We start from the raw sequence: 22,549 nt of genomic DNA on the forward strand, positions 1-22,549 counted from the left end.
ATTTATTAATAAATAAAACAATAGTATTAATAGAACTACAGAAAATAATATTTATTGTTTAAAATTTATGTCTACAAAATGAGAATAAATCTATAATATATATTATATTATAGTTAAATTTATTGAAAAACAGTAGTTTATTAAATAAATGTTATAGGCACACTCTTGAAGTATGTCTTAATGTGAGTAATGTACTTGATTTTTGAGACAAAGTTTATTAATGCCTGGTGTCACAGAAGCCAATTAAAGACACATATAATCTAATAACTGTTTTACTATAAAATTTTTATGATAAAACGAACGGGACTCCTGAGAAACAAATGCCGAGCACAGTTTGGGAATCGCAGTCCTACAGAATCGTTCACCATGATACCAACCACCTAAATATTGCATCAACAATACTTTTTATAGTGATTGGTGCTACTGTTAAGTATGATGTAAAGTAACTATCATTTTTCTTCTTATTGGCAGAATATTTTGATACAAACTGTTTGGTAGTTTTTCCAAAATTACTTTTTAATTTATTCTTCCTTTTCTGTTTGAAAAAATAATCCATGGACAGTATAACTAATGCTTTACTTTGTTAGAACTTAGTTTTAAATTATTGCCATTATTATCTGAAATACCTGAATAAAGCAAAAATAGTTAAATAAGTTAACATTTAATATTTATTCATATTTACAAACTGGTAAAATTTGTTGCTTTTAGACCACTCATACAAATATTTAAATATGAAAATGCATAAATTGTTTTTCTATACTTTTAACAATAAAAAGATATGCCAAGTTAATTATTTCTAGGTTTTCTATTTTTTATAGTTTATCATAAGCATAGAAATTAATTATATACTCAGTCAATAAGACAATTTATTTATAAATTACAGTTCTTATTTTTTTGTATAACAGTTACATAAATGAATTAAATATTTTAATATGAAATATAGGTACTAAGTACTCGTAATTCATTAAATTTATTTGATTTGTTAAGTAACTGTTGATCATTTAATAACTCATAAGGCCATCCAACAATTTCTGGATAGTTATCATTCAGTCTCAAAGATTCTGTTTGAATATTTTCAATAATTAATATACCATTAAAAATTATAAGAATTTTATTAATGTTCAATTTAAGAGTTTTCATAATATTCAAATAGCTCCAAAAAATAAATAAAAATCAAAAACTCATAAGATATATAATTTAAACAGTAACATAGACAATTAAAAATCAATTACATCTAAAAAAAACTGAATATAATAAGTTTCATTGTTTAGTATTCACTTAGTTTTTCAGCTGTTTTATGATTTTCTATGGAATAATTTTTACAAAATATCATTAGAACCAAAATGAAATTCATATATTGTATATAAAGTTAGAGATCTAGGTTTAAAATGTACTTTATTTATTATTTGTATCTGCCTGTTACTGTTTACTAATTCTATCATTTTTCAGTAGTGCAAACACAAAGTATTTTAATAATTTTCTGATTTATGATTTTCTTAACTTATAATTCAACATAGATTAATCATAATGTATTATGCGCAAAATATTATAAAACAAAATTACTTGATATGCTCTTTTTGATTTTAACTCGGAAAAGATTCTACTGTGCGTCTGTACAGTATAATATGTATAATAATAACAAAAAAATATTATGTATGAAAAAAAACTACGATAACGATGAGAACCTAAATGTTTCGTCGATTTAAACTATGTATAAATTATATTTAAAATAAATAATAAATACTGTTAATCAACTAATCAAGTATTTATCAATTATCAATGCTTCTACTTCCACTGGTGACTGGATATAACTGATATACGATATAAGTACTTTTAGGGAAACGGTGTATATTCTTGTAATACCACGTCTCGAGAATATATCACTCACTAGTCTCACTTGAATATATATATATTATAAAAGTGATAAAACAGATTATAATGTGAAATGTATTAGCTTTATCACTTTTCCATCATATAAATTTTAGTGGAGGTATATAATATAGGTGTGTATTATATATATATTATTGTTTCCATAGATAAAAAAAATTAGGATAATATATTTACACTTTTGATAGCCCAAAGGCATTTTTTTTTTATTTGATAATTAAAGTGAAATATAATTTTATTTAGGCAAGAATAAGACCTGTGTGTGTGTGTTGAGTTGGAAATTAATAAACAAACAATAATTTGAAAAATAAAAGTGATATAGTACAATTATTGTCAGTTTTGTGAACCACTAGAGACTATGGCAGTAAAGTTTATAAATTTAAATTATAACTATTATCATTAATATTATATTTTAGTTATAAGTACGTGAAAAAAAAAATAATAGAGTATATTTATGCCAAAATACTTATTATTTTATTAAATTGTTCGAGTGATAAGTATATTATGTTTTTACTTGTGCTATTGAAAAGACTATTATAGGAATATATTGTGTTATATTGACAATCTAAAATACAATATAAACTACCAGTTGAACACTGAATAGACATAAATACATAACTTACAAGTACGACAGCAACTCAACGATTTATGTAGTGATTAATGTTTTGCGTACAAGCAATACAAGATGACATTTGTATTTTCAACTTTATTGTTTTTCTGTTTAAACAATTAGATATTGAAATATAATGTACCTATAATATAATAATAATGATATATAGGTATGTATTAAATAAGAAAAATCTTGTACAGTATTATCAATTATTCAATAAATAATATACAATATTATTTTAATTTATATACTGTTTAAAATGATAACAATAGCTAATTTTTCAAGAACTGGTATTATGTTTCACATTATATAACTAGTTAATTATGTATTGGAAATAATTATTACAATATCTATTTGAATATTTACATTTTAATATTGAATTCAAATTAATTTGCTAATGTAAAATTGTGTTATTAACTTTAAAATAATTATTTGATCATAAAGAATTTGCATTATTAATTTCAGACATTATTTAATTCAAACAACATAATATAGGAAACACTAATGTTAAAATATTAAAGTAAACTTGAAATGGATATAACTGAACTCTGAAGTGAATTTGATGATCAAATTAACTATATGCAATTTTGCAAATAAATAAAAATATCGTAAGATTTTAAAAATCTATACATAGAAAAGATCTGGACTTGACAAAATATTTTAAAAATGATATCCAATTTAATTTTTAAATAAGATTAAGTGTGATTTGAGAACTACAATGCATTATTACCAAGTACTGATTATTTTTCGATAAAAATAATATACGTTTTTATTTTTATAGTTATACAGATCAAAACCCAATGATACAAGAAAAGAAGCAGAATAATAAATATGAATGTCTTCTTCCCTTGAAACATTCACTGCTATTTATTTTTCTTATCTCATATTCTTATTATACTTTGGAATATTAACAAAGCTTAACATTACATTTATTGGGTAAAATTTCATTAAGTATTAATATTCTGTAGAAATAACAAATATTATTTTTGTTTTAATTAAAAACGCAACTAAAGATGATTTTAAGATACACAGCTAAACATTTATATGCATCCAATATGAAATAACTATTTCTTAATTTTACGTTTATACAGAATAGCTTGAAAACGGTCTAGTAATTTTTAAGTCAATATAGGATAAAGAAAAAACATTCATTTAAATACATTTTAATATAAATACATGCAATTTGTTTTTCAATTAAACTGAAAATAAATTATATTAAAATAAATAAAATTGACAATAATTTTATACTATAAACACATATTATGCGCATAATATGTAGTATAATTTTGAATACAAACTTATTATCTGCATAAAATATAAACAATTTTGTACAATTATTGTAATTTAAAATTTAAATTTATGGTTTAACAGATACAGAATGAATTTTAAGCAATTTAAATGCTACTTACTGAATACAGCTTTTTATCCAAATGTGTTTTATTGAGATTGTGTATACTTATTTAATAAATACTTTAAAACCTGTGTTAAGATTGTAATTTGTGGGAGATAAATAATAAAATAATATTATTTATACATTTTTAAAAGGATAAAAATGTGTTTTTATTAAGTTATGAATTATGATTTAAAATGTTAGTAGGTAATAAATTATTAATAGCAGTTTAAGTATAATTATATTTATACATCTCAAATTAATATATTTTTTGAGATCAATTATTTTTAAACATATGTGTTGTAAAAATAAATTTAATTACATTTATTAACATATTTTAAGTAGTTACATACTCAAGAAGAATTGCTCCTTTTTCAAAAATAATACATTTTTTATGTATAGTATAATATAATATTAAATAATAATTATTATATAATATTTAATAGTTGTACAAACCAAAGGTTACATTATGTTGTACATATAAAGAAACAAAAATATTATAAATAATAAGTAAACATAAAAAAGGAAATATTTTTACTGAAAATAAATAATACTAATGAATTAAGTAATGGATAATAAATTTAAAAAAAATATATAGGTATCTAAAATAGTAATATTTAACCACTATCTATCTCCTTTGATCAGTATTTGGTAATTGTTTCACAGCCACTGCTATATCACTTTTGTCCTCATCTACTTATTTACTGTTGCAATGACTCTTGTGAACTACGAGCATTCAACTGAAAAGCATTGACTTCAACATCATTCAATTTCTACAGTAGATCTTGTGTGGAACAATCAGAATCATTGCTGGAAGTGTATCCATGCAACTGAATCAGCTTTTGCTCCTACAAAATTTAAGAAGTATATTATTGTAAATAGGATAAAATGATAAGAAAATCTTTTAATTTATTTAAATTTTGTTTGTTTAGATACTAATGAAATAATTCCCACAATGACATCCATTATTAAAGTATTTAACTAATAATTATACTAAAGTGTAGTAGTATTTACCAGAGGTCTTCACTCATAACCCCCTTTTTTTACCATATATTTTATTATATGACATATGTTAGCTTTGTTAATTATAAAAAAAAAAAAAAAAAACATAAAACAAAAACAAAAACTACACAATTTATATGTATATGCTATTGTAGAAATACAGTAATAACTGAATACATATAAATTTACACTTTTCAAGGTTGTATTAAATTAGTACTACACATAAATAAAAAATTAATGTGATAGGTGCTTCAATATTTGACTTAGACTGTTTTCACAGAATAACTCCCATTTCAGTTCAATTTTATGAAATGCGATTAATTTTTAAGTTATTTTAATTTATTCATCAAGTTTGCTAAGTAAAATGTATATACTTATTATAATTTTATAATATTATTTATCTTTCTTTCAAACAACAGACATATCATAACCAATGAATAAGTTGAAGACCCACAGCTGGAGTATGCTATACACATTACACACATACCGTATCGTAAAATATTTGCTTGGTATCGTTATCAGCTGTTGTGGTTGTTCTAGTGTCGGCATCGTTATCGTTGCAATCATTTGCTATCTGCTGACACTGTTAGAACAGGAAAAAATTCAAGTTATTTTACTTGAAATAATATATCAAAATTTATTAATGCATTAGGTATAAAATATTTGAACCTTTCGTACTATATGCTGGTATGCTTGCTACCTGGTATACTTACTGCTTCTATGATGGTATGATGTCGATCCCCATTTATTTTATGCAGTTTTTGAACCACTTTTTCGTGCTCAGCACGAAGAAGTTCTTTTTCTTCTAATAAATGTTTGGTTGCAATCTCGTGATCTTTAATCGTATTCTCATAATTTTCGCGCAAACCACGTACTTCATCCTGGTGCTCTTTACTCATTTTATTTTTGACTTGGCGCATATTTTGCATCGCAGCTTCATATCGTTGGCTCTGCTCAAAATTAAAATTTCTAAAACCATTTATTAGCATATCGTGCCTCAAATGTATATCTTTGACCATTCTATCATGTTTTATTTGTAAATCATTTAATAACAAATGATAATATGTATGTAAATCCTTAATCTCCAAATCATGTTTCATTTTTAATTCCTCCAACATTACCTGGTGATCCTCTAATAACTTTTTAATTGCATCTAACCCTTTCATTTCGATTTCTGCACGCACACCTTCCAACACAATTTTAAATTCATTGTCAGTCCAATTATTCTTCATCGAAGACTCATATTGCATGCGCATGTTTTCATTTTCTTTGCGTAGATCTTTGATTATCGTATCGTGTTCTTTGCAAAGTTTCTCGTTGTTCTTGACAGAATCTCGATTTGGGATACATTCTTCAATTCGAGTCATTTCAGTGACCACGTTTTGAGATACAGCCTGCTTTAAGTTCTCAAGGTTCGCATAAGATGCATTTGTCTTCGTACTATGTTTGGCCTGCAATTTCTTTAGCTGGATATCACGTTCAGCATTCAACACTTTGTCACTATTAGTTTGTAAAGAATTCGCCGAAGAGTCATTCTCAACACTTAACCTTTTTTTCGTTATTTTAACATTATACTTTTTAGACTTTCTATCATTGATTTGATAACTCTGCAACGATGGTTGTTCATTGAGTACAACTACTGTCTTAGACGATTTAGATAGTGTATTAGTATTTTTATTGATAGCAGGTGTAACGATTCGCTGCTGCAATGGCTTATCCCGTTGACGTTGATTTGATTGATTTTTATTGACATTAGTTTGCTTCTCTTCTAACTGTTGTTCTTTTTCTTTTTTCTCCTGTTGTTTCTTACGATGAATACGTTGACGTTCACGTTTAGATAAAACAGTGATAAAGTTATCTTCTTCCATTTGATGCTCTACTTTTTGGTTTAATTCAGCCTTAATATTGTGAACAATCGTGTCAGATTTGGGCATAATACTCTCACATATCTGCGATAAACAAAAGAAAATATAAATACTTTTTTAAAATAAATGTTTTTAAAATGTTAAAAGTCAATATTTTTATTTATCTTCAAAATATATAAAATTATTTAATGTTTCTTTTGTTATTGTTGTGAAAAATAAAAGTTCACTCGTAATCATCATTCGTGCACACTTAATACTTTTAAAATATAAAAATTATCATTAGTTTATTATACAAAATAAATATATAAAAATAAAATAATAAGCTCACAGAGACAGGTTAACCCAGAATAATTTTTAACTATTATACCGAATTGAAAAGCTAAGTATGCTAAATAATCAAACTCAATAATATTTTTAACAAAATCAAAATTTTATTTATTTTATAAATTTTATTTATGCTCGAAAAAACAAATGAACACGCAACATTTGTACGTTTTTAAATAAGTATAATATATCTAATTTGAAATAATTTATGTGGTGAAACTTTGTGTAATTATTTAAATAAATAAATAATTTAAGTTGTATTATTATTTATTGTTTTTATATATTATATATATGTAATAAAAAAAGATGGCAAGTATAAAATTCGAATCGAATACATTGATTTAATATCATTGTACCTATACCAAGAACAATTCTAAGTGGATTTCTATTGGCTTATATCACTAAGTACATTTTTTTTTATAAAGCTATTAAAGTCATTTATTTTATAGAACGAAAATATTTTATAATTTTTATAAAAAAAAAAAGTAGAAATATTTTCACAATTTTACTATACTTAGAAATTTAGAATACAGAAAAATAAGTTTTTAAATAATAAATTTAATAAGATATTTATTTTACAAGTTTGAATGTCATAATAATATTATTATTATTATTTAAGATGTAGAAGATGACTTTGCTTATTTAATTGAAAATAGCCCTACTGATAATTTTAAATTCACTGATTATATACTTAATAATTATAAATCATCTGATGCCGCTTTTCCACCGATTTTATAGGTAACTGAAGCTGAACCTTCAACAGAAGCAAAAATTTAAAGACTATTAAGTGCGCATCGTGTTGTGTTTTTCAGGTAAAAAGGTTAAGTGCGCAATTATGTTGCACCGATTTCAAACATGTTATTTAACGAACAAAAAAGTCAGATTATAAGTAGCTGAAAACCCGCGGACGCCTTGTCACATATAAGTATACAATATATTCGTTTATTTTAATTATTAATAACTAATAAGTTATTTACTAACTTTATCAGACTAAATTTATGACATTCGCGTGACTATAAGAAACACATAAAAATATCCGATCAAAATTAAACCGATAGTTATCAAGTTTATTTTACACAAAAAATGCGATTACAGCTTTATATATTAGTATATATAGATGTACACAATAATTCAAAAGATTTAATAATATTTATGGTAATATCTATTATACGTAAAAATTGCAATCAAGTTGAGAAAAATTCAGTCACCTTTTGATTTGTTTATAATTTTTCCATCTCTGGAAATTTCGCTATAGTAAGTTAATTTTCCAAGGTTATAGAAGAAAAGTTTTAACAGAAGATGAGAATTTCGATTTTTTCGCGAAGCGACAATCTCTTTCGCTTTAGCCTACTCATCGACATTTGCTCGTCATTTATCCAAAAGTAATCACTGCCTAACAAAACAATCAAAATATTGGAAGCTAAGACATTTATATTTTCGTCATAATCGTCATTAGTCGTTGGAATCTTATCACATCGTTAGATAATGAATACGTTGAACGAATTTATTAATATTATTAAATCTAATGCGAACGCCTTTTGCTATTGGTTGCTATTTTTAATAATAGGTAAAAATAGATGCCTGCTATTCAGAGTGTTCGCTATTCGGAGGTAATCCTATGATAAAGTTGTGAAAATGTCCCAGTTATTATGTCCGTTATTGAGAAATTTCGCTGTGTACAAAAAATTCGCCGTGTTATCGAATAATTTGATGCAGATGACGCATTTTTACATTCCTGACATACAAAGAGTATACCTAAAAAATCACTGGATTCAAACCAAATAATATTTATTGTAGGATGCACCAAAATGCCGATGCCGATGAAGTATGATTTTTAAATGTATTTAGATACAAAATTACAATTTATAGTTTTTGCAAACAAAATATCAAAAAACTTTAGCGCTATTATTTATATTTATATTTAACTTGTTATATTTAATTAAAAAATACTTATTCATTATTCATTTGGATTTCAACCAATCTTATTATATTAAACAAATAAATACAGTGATGTAGTCGTAATTTTTTGTGAGTACCTATACGCTTACCTGTGCTTGGCGATGATAAACGTGGGGCTTCGCTCTCCAACACCTCCCTATCTATTATACTACGTTATTATTATTTTTATATTTATAATTACATAGATACACTATATGTCTATATGTTAATTTTTATGAGTTGTAAAAAAAGTTTGACCAGTTCCTTTTTGTATAAAAGAAAAAAAATGCATTAACGAGTTATTTTAATGTATTATTATTTAACGTATTTATTAATACTTTAAACAAATATAAATGATATGTTTAGCCGAAATTAAGATATAATAATTATACCTATACCAACAGTTTACACGACAAATTTGAAAATAATGATGGAATAAATTTTTACAACTGTTTTGTAAATATAAACCAACAATTAACATCTTAGCAAATATATATATATATATATATCTAATATTTAACAAATATTAAAAATATCGTTGTATTATAAAAATAAAAAATAATATAATTCTATTATAACATTAATTCGACTGCTGAACGTTTGGATACATTGACCTAAAATCCAACACGTTTGGGTACAAATAGACACAATAGTTGGACACAAAATAAAAGGTATTTTATCATTTTACCTGTTAAATCAGAGAACGTTTGGGTACACTTTATAAACACGTGATCTACAATAGTAATATACTTTATTTCCAAACCAATTAATATCAATTACTTATATTATTTTAATTAGTATTAGATGAATATTATCGTAGTATATGCGACTACGAACTTATACGTAATATATGTATTTGTCATCATATAAAAAATAAAATAATTTATGATAAAAAATAAAATAATAAACATTTTTGGGAGACTGTTAAGAGCCAACCTCCTCGCAGTATCTTCTGGGTAACTCTAATAGGTTCTAAAAATAAAGTATAAGAGTAAAAAATTTGCACCTAAACTTTGGTACCCAAACGTAGTGTTATTTTAAAAATATTTTGTTACCCAAACATTGTATGGATTTTTGGGGTCTGAAAAAAAGTGTACCTAAATGTGTGTTCCCAATCGTTCTACCGAATCCCAAGTAAAAATATCGTTTTGTGTCCAAACATGTTACGATCATTAATTCTTTAATTGGAAATACCTAAACGGGAATAGTAATTTCGTTGAAATATTTTTTTTAATCATAACTTTAAAAACATAATTATGACTTTGAATATTTCTAAGCAACGGAAAAATATTAATATATATCTGGTTTAAGTTATTTAAATTTTAAAAATTCTGGTTTAATGAAAGGTTCTTTATAAACTATACTTACAGCAATTTAAAAATATCAAAAATATGCAAAACTCGGCAATATTTAAACGAAATGTGATGGTTTTTTTTAGTTATTTTTGTTGTTGTAATTAAAAAACTATTTTTAACGGAAATTTAAATGTTTACAATTATTATCATAATAATGGAAGATTGTATTCATTTTATTTTTTTACTTACAAACAAAATTATTGTTATACAGAAAATCAGAAAAAAAATAAAAATGTTGAAAATTTCTTGTCTCTAAATAGCATAAAAAGAACCAAAATATTTAGTGAAAATTACAAGCTTTTAAAAGCCATTCATTTTTAATTACAACAAAAACGAAACTTTTTCAAAAACTGTGTTTGTTTAAGAGTCCTGTTTTTCCACTTAATTTTTTTAAATTTTGCTTAGATTATTTTGGAAATAATTAGGAATTTATACGTTTGACTTCCTAATACAAACTAGATACAATAGAATTAGATAGATATAACGTACCTGCAGTCGTGCTGTGTTCGTATTTTTAATATTTTTGTTCTTCAGTTGGACTACAGCGGTGGATGTTGACTTTTTTGGTTTGGACTGCGATGTTTTTACCTCCGCAACATTTCCTCGCCGATAGCCCGTAGACCTACGCCGTAGTTCAGCAGACGCAGCAGCCCATATCAGATAGAAAACTGTGAAGACGTATATTACTACAACGAGCAGTGTCAATACTATCTGCGAGTTTGTTGTTTCAATAGCGGCAGCAATAATCCCATCGAAAGCGCTCATTGTTTAAATTTCTTCGGTGTAGTTTTTCGATTTATATATAATATGTACCTACCAAAAAAGTAGGGTGCAATAAAAAAATAACAATGATTAATACACTGCTATACAATATTGTTATTATATTCTACCTCTCCAGTACAAAATAACCCTAGCTCATCTTGCTGTGAAACCGGTTCATTCTCGACATTCCTTGTGGGCGGTCCACCCCGAACAGGAATTTTTATGACGCGTTTCTCAAAGCGAAGCATAGCAAGAAAACAGAGACAGATGGCTAAACAATGATGGCTGTTCACCCCCGTGGTAGCTCTATATTGTTATTACCACTACAGGTGTTTAGAATGTACGGCACAAGTGTTAGCAGTTATGATATATATTGCTACAAGTTCGATGGCGACGAAAATTATGGTAATATTAATAAATGTTAAGATAATAATATTATATAGAAGAACTCGGACGTAGACTTAATTTGTTAATAATACTTATGTTAAGAGAGTAAAGTGCAAAGCAAAAGAATAATAATGTACCAAATATAATAAAAATAGCTGGTAAATGTAATTAAAAACTATGTAATTAGTAACTAAACATTTATTTTGAATGAATATTATATATTTTTTTTTACATATAATTACAATTATTTACCATATAATACCTTAATAGAAAATAAAATGGATTAAAAATTTGATCGGAGTACAGTAATTACATAGTTATTTAAATTTCATTTGTCGAAATTATTTTATATATTGTGTATAATTATAATATAATAAATTAATAATAATAATATATTATGCTTACTGTAATGATAATTATGACGATGACAAACTAATTATGTATGGCCTGTCTGCTATATGAATATCTTACTACTTGTTGCTACTCAAAAACTGGATGTAATGAATACTGAATCCTGATGTATCCACGGCAAGGTGCTGTGTACTGTGCAATGCGTTGAACAACTCGACGTGCAGGCTATGGAATTCCAACTAAAAAACAATAAAAACGGGTTTTGTGTCTTCGGCTGCCACTTAATTGAACGGTGTTACCAACTCAAAATACAATAATCCTGCACACTTTTTAATAAATATTTTTTTTTTTTAAACTTTTAGTATTAATATTAGCAAGTGCCATTTTCATAATTACTTTTAAATAATATCAAACTATTGCAAGTACCTAGTAAATGAAATAGATTAATATGTATATAACATTATAGATGAAGTCTCTAATAGCATAGCCATAGGTAAATCATATTCAAAAAATGTAGATATCTACAGTGATAGATAACATCTATTACACATTTTGGGTGTAACAAAATAATATTTATGAAATACTTAAAAAGATTTTAACGTGAATTGATCAACTACGCCACTATTAGTGCCCCACACGATTAAAGATAGTATGGATATTGATTACCAAACAAATCCTGATTTAATGGTTATCGAAATATTACGATTATATATATATTATTTAAAATCGTAAAGTTATTAAACTTAAAATTTTAGTAAAAGCGCTTACATGTAAAACATTCACTGCGCGTTAATCCGACAATCGTATGCACTAGCTGCGGTTCAGCTAGCACCGGAATTGGTCCGTTATTGATGCGGCGCGCGAGTTGGTTTTTGTGCGTAATAAACTCCGTTAGCGACTGTGTTGGTGTTTGCCGGACGGACACTATCTCTGTCTGCAGCCGGGCCTGAATATTCATGTTGTTGAATTTTTGCAAAAAGTCAACACGAAATTCGTCCCAAGTGAGGTCCAGTATCCTAATGGTGTTCCACCAGGTACTGGCTGCACCTTTCAGCTGCGGTTCGATAATGCTCGTCCAGCCTGTCCGGTCAATCTGTGTCTTATACAAAATCGATTCGGCCTTATGAATAAACCGTACCGGATCCTCGGGTGTCGTTCCGTGGAACTCCGGCAGCGAGTATCTCACTGTGCGTATCTCGTCATACGGTATAAGTGTCGACTGGTGTGTTGTATAACTATGTGGATTGATGGTGATGTTATTTGCATACGACGCGTTATCGGAGTGTACGGTTCGGTTTGCGTGGTGATTGCCCGCGGCCGGTGTTTCACGTGCCACGGGAATTCTCGCTCCGTATTCCGTATTGACTCCCGCGTGCGTATACGGGTGAGGCTGTGCATTGTGTAACGGCGGTGCTTCCGGTGTGTTCCGGTGTTGTCCTGATAACGCAGCACCTTGTGGTCGGCTAATCTCGGTAGCTTCCGGTTGTTTTTCCGGTGCCGAGCGCGTCATACCCATCTCCAGTCGGCGCATTGTCTCCGCTATACGGCGTTGGTCCTCGCCAAAGCGAGACATGCAGTCCTCTAGCATGGATAGTCGCGACTCCAAGCTGTGCTTGTTCAGCACGCTTTCCGCCGACTGCCGTGCCTCTTTTAATATACTACGGGCTGATAGCATCATATCCGTAGTATGCTGGGCGGTGTATGTGTGTGGTGTGGATGGTGTTTTTGGCGGTACTTGGGCGGGTATAAGGTCATCCATTTGCGTCTCGGTTTGTCCGGCGTTAAACGTCTGACTTCCGTCGGCGTCGTTTCCTGCTGGCCCAATGGTTTCCATGGGTTGGAATCGTATGGAGTTTGCCTGTAGGCCCATCTCCGCGAAATGCTGAGCTAATCGGATTTCGAGTGCATCCTTCGTGCCTGCCTCCGTTAGCCCGCGTTGACTACATTCATAGCGTAACTCCGCAGCGGTCAACTCATTCATATGTTTTCCTGCCATAATGTATAGTCGCGGGTACGTATGTGTGTGTAATCCGGTCGACTATCGCGATTAGGGACGACGGCGGTGCTTTGGGCGGCAGCGGCGGTCCGGTTTTGTGGTGTGTATGCTGGCTACTTGCGTGGTGACGCTGGGCGGGTGGTGGTGCAAAAAGTCTTATCGCGCTCTTGCGTCCTACCTATCCTACTCCCCGTGTGTTTGCAGCGTCGCGCGCGGTAATTTCGGTGCGTCCGTAAATTAGGTGGCGCGGCTATCGTTACGTACTATCTGATTATGTTACGTAACGCCGGTTTTTCCGTAATAGCCTGTGCAAACCACGTTTTTGTCGTGTGGTTTTCGGGAGAAATTTGCAAGTTGCACAATAGGAAAACGATGAGGTAGTAGTATGGGGTAAATATAAAAGTGTTTACTTACCGGTAATTCCTGTTCGGGGAGCCAATTTGATGCGTACCTGGAGGTGGAGTGGGACGGCGGGATGTTGACAGGTAGCAAAAATAAATTAAACACAAGATGTTGGGTTTAAAAAGAGACGGTGGTCGTCGATTTATTGTGTTAATATAAACATTATAAACAACAAAGTAAATGCTGAACACAAGAATATCACGGTGAGAGTGTCACTGTGGTCAAGGGAAAAAGACAAGGTTCACAGTACAGTCGATGGTAACAACCAACGGATGTTATATCGCGTACGGCGTATGGTGAAAAACTCTCACACCGGTCGTCGGATCGGTTCGCGGTATCGGCAGTCAAGACGTTCCGACGCCGTTGATCGTGCGTCGGCGTCGTCCGTCGTCGCTGGCGGTTGGATAGAGAAGTCGTTCCGCGGTTTTCCGCGTAAAGGCCGTTTGAATTCAAACGGAATATTACGCGGGACCGCGTCACTACAAACACAAATATTTCGTAATAAAATATAAAAGAAAAATTAGTAATTAAATAATAGTTTCGTTTATATAGTAATTGAAACATACCAGTACTAGTGCAGTAATTTCTAGCTTTTTAGTGGTGATTTATTTGGATCTACATATTTTTATAAATGAAATAGGAACGATCGATAATGTGCAACCATACAACTATGCAAGTATCTATTAGCTATTCCGTAAGGTTACTATAGTTACTTTGTTAAGTCTCGATTACAAAATTAAATATCTTCTCAATTATTTGACATACGTTCTGCAGGTATATAAAATTTGAAAAAATGGTTGGGACTATAAAATAAGTATATAATATATATCAGTCTATGAAACATATATCATAATAACCATTAAAAAGAAATCTGTGGTGATGGGTTAAATTTATCAAAAGTTCAAACAACTCCAGCATAAATACTTTTACACATAGTTTTATTATTCTATGACATTTTAACACAATCATATATTTATACATATTAAAAAATAAATGTTTATTCTATTGAGTTTATTATTTATTTATACCTATATGATCGGTGGTCGCCATAATTAAAGATCCTTACCAACCTTTATTAGGTTCCTGTAATTTAATAAAATATTACTTACATGGTTATTATTTATCATTTTAAAGGAATAGAATGATCTTTATACACAGATAACAATTAAAATAAATTCAAATAACTCACCACGTACAACAATGAGCATAGGTGCTAGCTCAAAATAATTTCCCGTGTATCCTAACGCGTGAATACAGAGTATACGTGATAGTGTGATACAAATCAAATGTGTGAAAAGCATTAAAAGCATTTGTTAAAAACTTAGTTAATTAATTACCCATCTTTATCAACACACATCTCAAAGCTTGTTAAAACGTGCTACATTATTTAAATAATTATATACATACCTATATTAATATGTAAATGAGCGCAGTGTCAAACACAGTGATTACTAAAAGTTTCCAAAGCCTTCTATACCACTATCTATTATTTTTAATAAATCCCTTTTAACTGGTATATATCTCTCAACTTTAAAAAAATGTAGTGTCACTATTATTTAAAGGAGGTAACAAATTATTGAGTGGAAATTATAGATCAATTTCTTTGTCATTAACATTATCTAAAATTTTCGAAAAATGCATAAAAAATAGAATGCTCAACTTCTTAAATAAAAATTTATTTTTTTCTAAAAATCAATTTGATTTTATAGTTTTAAAAAAGATTTATCTACTGAACATTCTCTTTTTAGGTTGATAATTTTGTATGGAAAAATATTAATAACAATTTTAAAGTAATGGGAATCTTCTTAGACATACATAAAGCTTTCAATAGTGTGAGTCATGAAATATTACTTATAAATTAAACATGATAGGTATACATGAAATACCAAATAATCTAATTAAATCATTTTTAAATGATAGAATTTAAAAAAAAAAATCATCGTAATATATCTTGTGGTGTACTATTTACTATATTTATCAACGATCTCCTTAAAATTAAAATAAATAACAACACGAAATTAATAAGTTTTTCTGATGATAAATGATGGTTATACTAATATCTAAACAAACTATGGGATGCCTTATACACCGAAGTGATAAAAAGTTTAAATATGATGTATGTTTAGTTTTGTAAAAACAAGTTTGAGGTAAATCTAATTCAGTCAAAATTCATTTGTTTTGAATCGAAAGATTCAAATATTTAAATAAATAAAAATTTAATAATACATTCATTAAATTGTATATCAACTTTAAATAATAATATGTGTAATCTAAAATATATTAAGCTAGAACATGTTAAAGAAATAAAATACCTTGGTATAATTTTATATTACAAATTAAAATGGAATAAACATATATAAATAATATCTTAGGCAAATTTTTTTACCTATATTTAAAGAAGCTAGATATATTTTTAATAATTAATATAAAAAGGTAATATCTTTTTAACATTAATACAATATACATACACATATTGTATATCAATCTGGAAATATACTTTTAATAATCTTTTGTCCTGTCTATAATTTATTTGTTTTAATTCAATTGTATAAACATAAATATTTAATTCCACAAGTTGATCATAAACATAGCACTAGATGTAAGAAAAATATTAATGTAAATATACCAATTGTTAATAAAAAGTATTTGGTAATAGTGACAATAGTGTTTTACATATCGGTCTAAATTCATGTTATTCTTTAAATATTAATAATGATCACTTTAGTTTTGAGTTGTTTAAAATAAAATATGTGAAACACATAAATCTATCTAATATTTAAGAATTTTTTTTTTTTTGTTTACAAATTAGTGATAAGTATTTAATTTGTTTAGATTTTTATTCTTAGAAATACTCAAAATATTATTTTTTACCTACTTCTTAAATTGTAAATGACGTTTACTAATTTTTAAATTTTTCTCTTGTGTATTCAAAATGTATAAGAATGGATCCCTCGGTACAGGCTCAGTTTTTATTGGGTGCTGCAATATTTTAATACACTAAAAATTTCATATATGTATGTATATTATAGTTGCAAATATATTATAATTATTTGTGCTTATTAATAATTAATACTGAACTAAGTAAGTGCTCTCATGGCATTAACAAAATAAAACAAACATATTTTAAATTAAACAGCCAGGGATCCCCAATTTAACCCAATATTTGACGACTGCGTGTGTATTCAACTATTGTGTACAATTTGTCACTTAACACAAAATGTGCCTTTCTAGGCTTTAAGTTTTTATCAAGTGCTTTTAAGTTTTAATATTATACAACATTAATGTTGTACAAACATATGGTCTGTATCTACGCGTTAGAATCCACAGTGTTATTACGTAGTAAGTTATTTGAATATATTAATAATTTAATTATAATCTATACAATATACTGATCATTCTATTCCAGGGGTGGCCAATAGATCGTTGTAACTTCCCTTCAAATTTCCTGAAGTTTAGGATTTTTTTCAGAAAACAAATAAAATATTATTTTTTTTTTTGTAAATTTGTGTATTTTTGTTCAACCAACGAATATAAAAATTAGATTTAGAAAAAGCATTAAATAATCAACAAATCTCTTAGGACATCTTTTATAGTTTTATGCAGATACCTATTGATCTAAACTAATCATATTATATGGTACTTACCTATTAAATAATTTGTGCAAAAATTATTCATAAGAGTATTGTTGTTTGAAATTAAAAAAAAAATATATTAATTGGGAATTATATCATTGGAAAAATGATCAGTTCGAATAATAAATACAAGGTTGGTAATAAACTGGAAGAAAAGTTAATGAAAAAAAAAACATTGGAAGAATAGTAGCGATCCCGTTGATAATGGTTGTTTCCATACCAATATACAACAAAAAGAGACATTTGTAAACCATCCTCCTCTTTCTTCCTATCATTAGCCGACGCTAATCTATTCTGTATTATATTACAAACATTCCAAACCAGTAACCACTAACCAGTGGGCAGTGACGCAGTAATTATTCATATTCCATATTGTAGTCATAGGTTAGTTTTAGTAGTTTTACCGTAACCGCAAGGCACCAAGTACAATATCAATGTAATTTTCTAATAGAAGTACTAATTTTGTTATAATATCTTGGTCGTAAGGCTATATGTACGATAAGCCGACATAATATATGAACATTTAAAATTTCTCTAATGCTCAATGCTCGTGGTTTTAAATCACAAGTTATAATATCAATACCACCGTTTTTAAGATTTCACACACGTGAGGACCAGCAAGTAGTTCAACATTCGTAACTGTAAATAATTGTAAGTAAATAATATTTGTATTTTGTTAACTAATAAGTATTTATTACTGACGTTTGACAATAGTGATATCAAAAAGGGTGTTAGTAAGTTAATCATCACTCGTCTCTTACTAGACACCAAAAGCAAAACAAGTAAATTTTAATAATTTAAATACTTACTTATAAGATAATATAACCAATAAGTAACATATTCTTCTTTTTCGATTGTAGAATAACATTTTTTTATTTATAAAATTTAATATATTGTTATAAAAAACATAGATATGCAATAATGTTAAAAAACCACTTTATAGTAAGATAAGGAAATGTATTAATTTAAATCACAAAAGTATCTTCAATTAGAATAACGCAGTGTTAATATGTGACAATATGTGTAACAATAACTGATAAGTACAAAGAATATTTTTACTTTGAAAAATACTCTTATCCTAATCTCAATGATGGAAATGGACTATACATATCAAATAAAATTGATATTAAGGTTAATACATAATAATAAAATTACACGATAAATCATAAGATATTACATATTTGTTTATAATTTATTGTCAGTAGATTTTTTTTTATTTATTTCAGCCAAATATATTATAATTACTTAATTACAATAAATTACATTAATAATAGCTAATACATACACCAACTGAGTTATAAGCTCGTATTTGAGTTCATGGATATTATAATAATTAATAAGTTTTATAGTAAAATACTTAAACTATTAAAAATATGATCGCAAATAAAATATAGTAGATAGTAACAAAATTAACATTTGCATCACATAAGGATAAGATAGGTATTAAATTTAAACATATTGATTTTTTAGAATATTATTAATACACTCATTCTCATCAAGTTCATTGCTTACCTTTTTTATTTGATATTAATTAATTATATCATTGGTATTAATAAATTGACTTTCACATAGATTTTTTATCAGATTTTCTTAGGTATTTACATTGTTAAATACAAAAAAATATATTTCTATACTTGAATAATTCTCCCAATTGATAATTAGAAGGAAGGGAGTACACTACTTTTACCATATTTTTTTGAATAATATTCTATGTATTAATATCTGTTCTATTTCTGTTCTATTCTTCCCCAACTTGTTATACGATATAATAGAATTGGATTACACAATGCTATGTATATTTGTTTTTTACTTGATTTATCAAAAAAAACTTTGTAGAAAAAAACAGTTATGCTCATCAGTTTATTTTTAATATTCTGTTTATGTTCTGATTAGTTGTAATAATATTATACATATGATAGATAATATTACATGTTTCATAATATTGCAGATGAATGAACCATAATATCTTAAAGTTACAGTATTGATTTTATAATTAATATTTTATGATAAAATAGCATAAGTATACTTGATTATGTATAGGGTTAATATTTTTAACATTTTATGTTTAGCACTATCTTATTTTATCAAGATGACTAATTATTCATTAATTGAACATAAATTGCGTCTATTTGTATTCTTGGGAAACAAAACTTCAACATATGTTCCTTCACTTAACCTTACACCATTTTGGGAACATAAATATGGACAAGATTTTAAAATCACTGGTATAAAATTGATTGAAAACATAATTATAAAAAATAAAACTGAAGATATTAATTCTATTATTCCAATAATCTCAAAGGTTTGTTTCTATTACAATTATTATAAAAAATAAAATATTAATAATTTTATTTAATTTTAGATAGAAAAAGAAAAAAATCTTCAACATTATAAGTATTTAATTTATTTATTGGCCGTATGTGCAAAGTTTAATTTGAAGAATAATTGTCAACAAATGATGACTGATGCTAATGAAATGGTTTTAACCATTTGCACAGATGGATTGAAATTATTCATGTTCTATAAATTTTGTAATATTGTTAATAAGATTCTCTTTGAAAGAGGTAATTCTTTCTAGTATAATATAATTATATATTAAAATAATAATTGTAGATTTTTTTCCAGGACATATACCTACAGAATCTTCAGGTTTTAGTAGAACCATTCGATTGACAATTCAAAAATGGTATCTCAATAGAGTAGCTCTTGAAACAATTAAATCTATAATGAACCATATGAGCTATGATGGCATTAATCACAAACAAATTATGTACACGATTCATCTTCATTCAGATGACCCAAGTAATTAGCAAATCATTGTTATATAATTATATAATTTATATGTTTGAATATATTATAGGTCATGTCATTTACATTACTTATATATTGTATGGTATAAAAAAAATGATTAAAGTATTTGAACCAAAATTACTGATAAAAGATAATGACTGTGAAAGGCAAAAAATATCAAAAATACAACAACGATGGGTATACGATTATATCATAACAATGCATAGTCTACTTTATTCAACTAATTACCAATTGACAAATGATTTGAAATTGAATAGTGTGGGGAAAGATTACGAAATTGTAGCTGCAGTTCCTAAAGTCATTACATTACAACCAGAACAAAATTTATCAACTGATTTAATGAAAATAACTTTAGATGTATTAATATAATTTTAACTTTAATTATTAAAATAATGTAGAATTGTTAAAACTATTATTCATTTTTTAGAGCTTAAATCCATCAAGTTACCGGTTATTAATAGCTTATGACAGTCGAAATTATATGAATTCTCTTATCTGTAATTATAAACATACAAGATTTCTCAAAGCTGTTGAGGCCGTTACGTTGATTATACAATCAATAATTTACCCAAATCAATTAAAAGCTAACAGCATACCTACAATATGTGCTTTATCCAATACAGATAAATTTAAAATGATTGATATTGATTATGAAAAAGTATTGGCAACATCATCCTTAAAAAATAATTTGTTCAGACAGGTGAGTTATTTATTTATTTTTATTAAATTATATAGTATTGACTTAAATTTCTTTTTCAGTCCCTAAAAGATCATAAAGAAACTACTCAAGTTCAAAATATTAAACCATTAAGTACTCTCGATTGGTCTATGAGTTGTAACCAAATGTATGATGTATTTCTGTTTATGGGCACTAATAACATGGATTTAAAAAATATAAAAAAAGCCAAGAAAGAATATGAAGCATATTTTTCAAACACAAAAATTAAGTATGTTTTTGTAGATGCTGATAAACTAATTAGATTTTGGACTTTTTACTTAGAAATTCCTATAATCCTATACATCAAATTTTCAAATATTGGAATATCATAACGCTTGCTCAAATATTCATATTTTTTTGATACATTTTCCTGCTTAATTAAGTCTATTAGTCAGAATTTTATGATTTTAATTATTTATTATAAATGAGTAAAATTAAGATATCTAGATCCATAATATATAGAAATATAGAACCAAAAAGTAAATATTTTTGATTGCATAGTGCATATTCTTAGAAATAAAAATTTTTAGTTTTTTTGCAGTATGTTTTTGAATATTGTCCAAATTGTATGTAGAGTAATAAGCATATAAAACATCATATTGGTCGAAGAAAACTAATTGTTTTTATTTATTAGATAACAATGAGAAACATAAGTTTTCATACTCTTTTTCAAAAGTGCATATTGATCAAATAGTAAAGAACTTTATACATAAAATTTTTAAAAAATCAAGAATATTATTGAAACTTCTTGATTTATGATAAATTGCTTTTATCTTATCAAAATATGCTTATTTTTATAATAATTTTTAATTGTAAGCTAAAAATATTATCTTACTTAATAATTAATTAGTTTAGTTGATAAATTATCAATTTTTGATCAAAAATTTTTTTCCAGGATTATTATTTGTTGTTTAAAAGGATACTATTCTGAACAAAACAATTTTAGTCGTGATGGTATGTTTTTTATAAGTGGCTTTGACGAAAATATTGGAGAACTCATTGAATTATTTATAAATAACATATTTTAAACACTCATGCAGAATATACAGTAGTTGCTGCTTATTTTTGACTCGCGTTAATACTCAAATACTCTGTCCTAAAGTGAAACTGGTATTTGAA

General features: G+C 27.0%; 2 protein-coding genes across 4 annotated transcripts in view; one reads left to right on the forward strand and one right to left on the reverse strand.

Annotated features, from left to right (window-relative positions):
- Positions 1-4,432: 4,432 nt before the first annotated feature.
- LOC112597148 (myb-like protein X) overlaps positions 4,433-22,549 on the reverse strand; it is a 32,206-nt gene continuing 14,089 nt past the window's right edge. Inside the window, exons 1-6 of one of the 3 annotated variants that reach the window (XM_025343085.1) lie at positions 14,282-15,024; positions 11,926-12,110; positions 10,861-11,184; positions 5,603-6,838; positions 5,377-5,472; positions 4,433-4,735 (exon numbers count right to left, since the gene is read on the reverse strand). In XM_025343085.1, the coding sequence (XP_025198870.1) occupies positions 4,661-4,735; positions 5,377-5,472; positions 5,603-6,838; positions 10,861-11,136 (1,683 nt within the window). In that variant the 5' untranslated portion in view covers positions 11,137-11,184; positions 11,926-12,110; positions 14,282-15,024 and the 3' untranslated portion in view covers positions 4,433-4,660. Of the gene's footprint in view, positions 4,736-5,376; positions 5,473-5,602; positions 6,839-10,860; positions 11,185-11,925; positions 12,210-14,281; positions 15,025-22,549 lie in introns of those variants that run through there. The other 2 variants (XM_025343088.1, XM_025343086.1) reach the window with 2 other exon arrangements.
- LOC112597136 lies at positions 20,360-21,762 on the forward strand. The gene is made up of 5 exons (XM_025343074.1): positions 20,360-20,465; positions 20,527-20,703; positions 20,762-21,069; positions 21,140-21,412; positions 21,472-21,762. The coding sequence occupies exons 1-5, from the start codon at positions 20,360-20,362 to the stop codon at positions 21,760-21,762; spliced, it is 1,155 nt and encodes a 384-aa protein (XP_025198859.1).

The sequence above is a fragment of the Melanaphis sacchari genome, unplaced genomic scaffold (assembly GCF_002803265.2).
Source record: "Melanaphis sacchari strain LSU unplaced genomic scaffold, SCAv2.0 Contig37_pilon_pilon, whole genome shotgun sequence".
In the NCBI taxonomy this organism is placed as follows: Eukaryota; Metazoa; Arthropoda; class Insecta; order Hemiptera; family Aphididae; genus Melanaphis; species Melanaphis sacchari.

Coding starts and splice junctions, on each gene's coding strand:
- LOC112597136 (XM_025343074.1), top strand. CDS start 20,360: ATGACTGATGCTAATGAAATGGTTTTAACCATTTGCACAGATGGATTG. Junction 20,466..20,526: donor TAAGATTCTCTTTGAAAGAG/GTAATTCTTTCT, acceptor ATTTTTTTCCAG/GACATATACCTACAGAATCT. Junction 20,704..20,761: donor TCTTCATTCAGATGACCCAA/GTAATTAGCAAA, acceptor AATATATTATAG/GTCATGTCATTTACATTACT.